This window comes from Galeopterus variegatus, unplaced genomic scaffold (genome assembly GCF_000696425.1).
Source record: "Galeopterus variegatus unplaced genomic scaffold, G_variegatus-3.0.2 Scaffold17599, whole genome shotgun sequence".
Lineage (NCBI taxonomy): Eukaryota > Metazoa > Chordata > Mammalia > Dermoptera > Cynocephalidae > Galeopterus > Galeopterus variegatus.
The window spans coordinates 3,966-5,991 of NW_007743710.1; the positions used below are offsets into that span (position 1 = coordinate 3,966).

General features: G+C 50.9%; 1 protein-coding gene across 1 annotated transcript in view; it reads right to left on the reverse strand.

The window, feature by feature from the left end:
* The window catches only part of LOC103582727 (tripartite motif-containing protein 10-like), a gene marked incomplete at its 3' end in the record, with an annotated part of 3,419 nt that extends 2,613 nt beyond the window's left edge, over nucleotides 1-806 (reverse strand). Inside the window, exon 1 of the mRNA XM_008564248.1 lies at nucleotides 341-806. Within this exon, the coding sequence (XP_008562470.1) occupies nucleotides 341-775 (435 nt within the window). The remainder of the gene's footprint in view (nucleotides 1-340) is intronic.
* Between the last annotated feature and the right edge of the window lie 1,220 nt (nucleotides 807-2,026).

Here is a 2,026-nt window from a genome sequence, read left to right on the forward strand (position 1 = left end):
CACTACCACATATACCCGCCGTTTGTTCAATCATACCCTCGAATACAGACCTGAGACACACTGACCGACACACTGCACAGACACACACACTCACGTTTTGGTCCCTCAGTCATTCAACAGGTATATGTTGAGCTCCTATTATCTGTTGGCCAGAAGTAAACAACATAGAGCACACTCAAAACCATAAAACATAAACACATGATTTTCCATGCCTGAGTCTGTTGGGAGGGAGAAAGAATCTAGCTTCAGAGTGGCCCTAGGAATCCACAACTCTGCTCTGATTCTCTTAGTCCAGCCCAATTCCAGACCCACTCTGGGATGACCCAGACCCCTTTCCTACCCTGTAGGGACCCGCTGCGTCCTCCAGGAAGCGCACGGTGTGGGCCCTGTGCTCCCCGGCCTCGCGGCACACCACACACAACTGCGTCTCGTCGTCCTCGCAGAAGAAGTAGATCTTCTCCCCGTGCTCCCGGCAGATGTCCTCCTCTTCTGAGCCAAGCGTGGACACCAGCTGGAGGTGTGTGATGTTCTCCACCACGCTGGCCAGCTGCCAGTTGGGCCGGAAGCTCCCAGGCCGGAAAGGCTCTTTGCAGAGTGGACAGGTGGGGGACTCCTCAGGGTCTGGGCCTGGGCCTGGGATCTCACAGTAGCGGGTGAGGCAGCCCCGGCAGAAGTTGTGGCCACAGTCGATGGTGACTGGCTCCCTCAGGGTGCCTTGGCAGATGGGGCAGTTGACCTCATCTGCCAGGCTGGTCACGGAAGTGGCTGAGGCCATGTGGCCTCCACAAGGTCACCCTCTCTGCGTGTCTGAGGGGGAAGGGCTGGGAGAGCAGGGAGGACACACACCACATGTACACATGGTCGGACAAAGGCACATCTTAAACATGCACTGACACCCGTGTCATCACACACACATGGACAAGGCACCCACTTGCATCTCTGGCGGCTGGGGTTCTGTCGTCCTGATCTCTCAAAGGAACAGACATACACCCGCCACAGCAGATGAGGGGGAGGAGGAGGGGCTCACAGCATTCCAGAGATGATCTCAGTTACTCTCTGACCAGTGCCCAAGGCCTGGGGCTCACTGTTTCTTTCCGTCCATCCAGAGACACTCACGGTAGAAGCAAGTGGTGGTGAATCAACCATGCACTGTTGAAAAAGATTGTTCTTCTTGTGAGGGCAGTAGAGAGACTGGGTCACAGAGTGGTGATGCCACCCCATCCTCCCTGCAATATGACCAGCTGTCTCCGGGGAGATTGGAGGTATCAGCCAGCCAGGGCTTGCCAGCAGCAGGCAGGGGAGTGTGGGGACTCAGATAAGGTCCTTGTGCTGGTGTACATGGCACAGGCAATTTCAGCGGTGATGCCCCAACAGGCATCACCTTCAAAAGAGGTTGGAATATACCCTGTGTGAGGGCGGAGAATGAAATAGTAATGGTCAGTGTTTGCTTATGATGACTATACGCCTTACACTGATAAAAAGCAATTGAAAGGTATGATCTTATTTGTTTCTTCTGTCTGCTCTATAATGTTGGTGCTATTAGTATCTCCATTTTAATGAGGAGGCCGAGGCTTGGCTTGTTTAGCTTGCCCACGGTACAGGAGTAGAAAGATGAGTGAGCATAATCTGCAGTCAGATCTGTGCGTCTTCCAAGCAATGCTCTCCAATAAAAATACAATGGGAGCTACAGATGCAATTTAAAATTTTCTAATAGCCATAAAAATGAGTAAAAAGAAACAGGGGAAATTAATTTTAACTATATTTTATTTAGCCCTATGCTTCCAAAATATTACCACTTCAACATGTAATCAGTATAAAAAGTTATTAATGAGATATTTTACGTTTCTTTTTATTTGTGTGAAGTCTTCGAAACCTGGCGTGTATTTTACACAGACGGCACATCTCAGTTTGGACTGGCTACATTTCAGTGCTCAGTAGCCACATGTGGCTGGTGGCTCACTCACTGGACATTGTAGCTCCAGGGTTGCACTCTCTGGGGAAGAGGGACAGATAGGGTAGCAAGGGG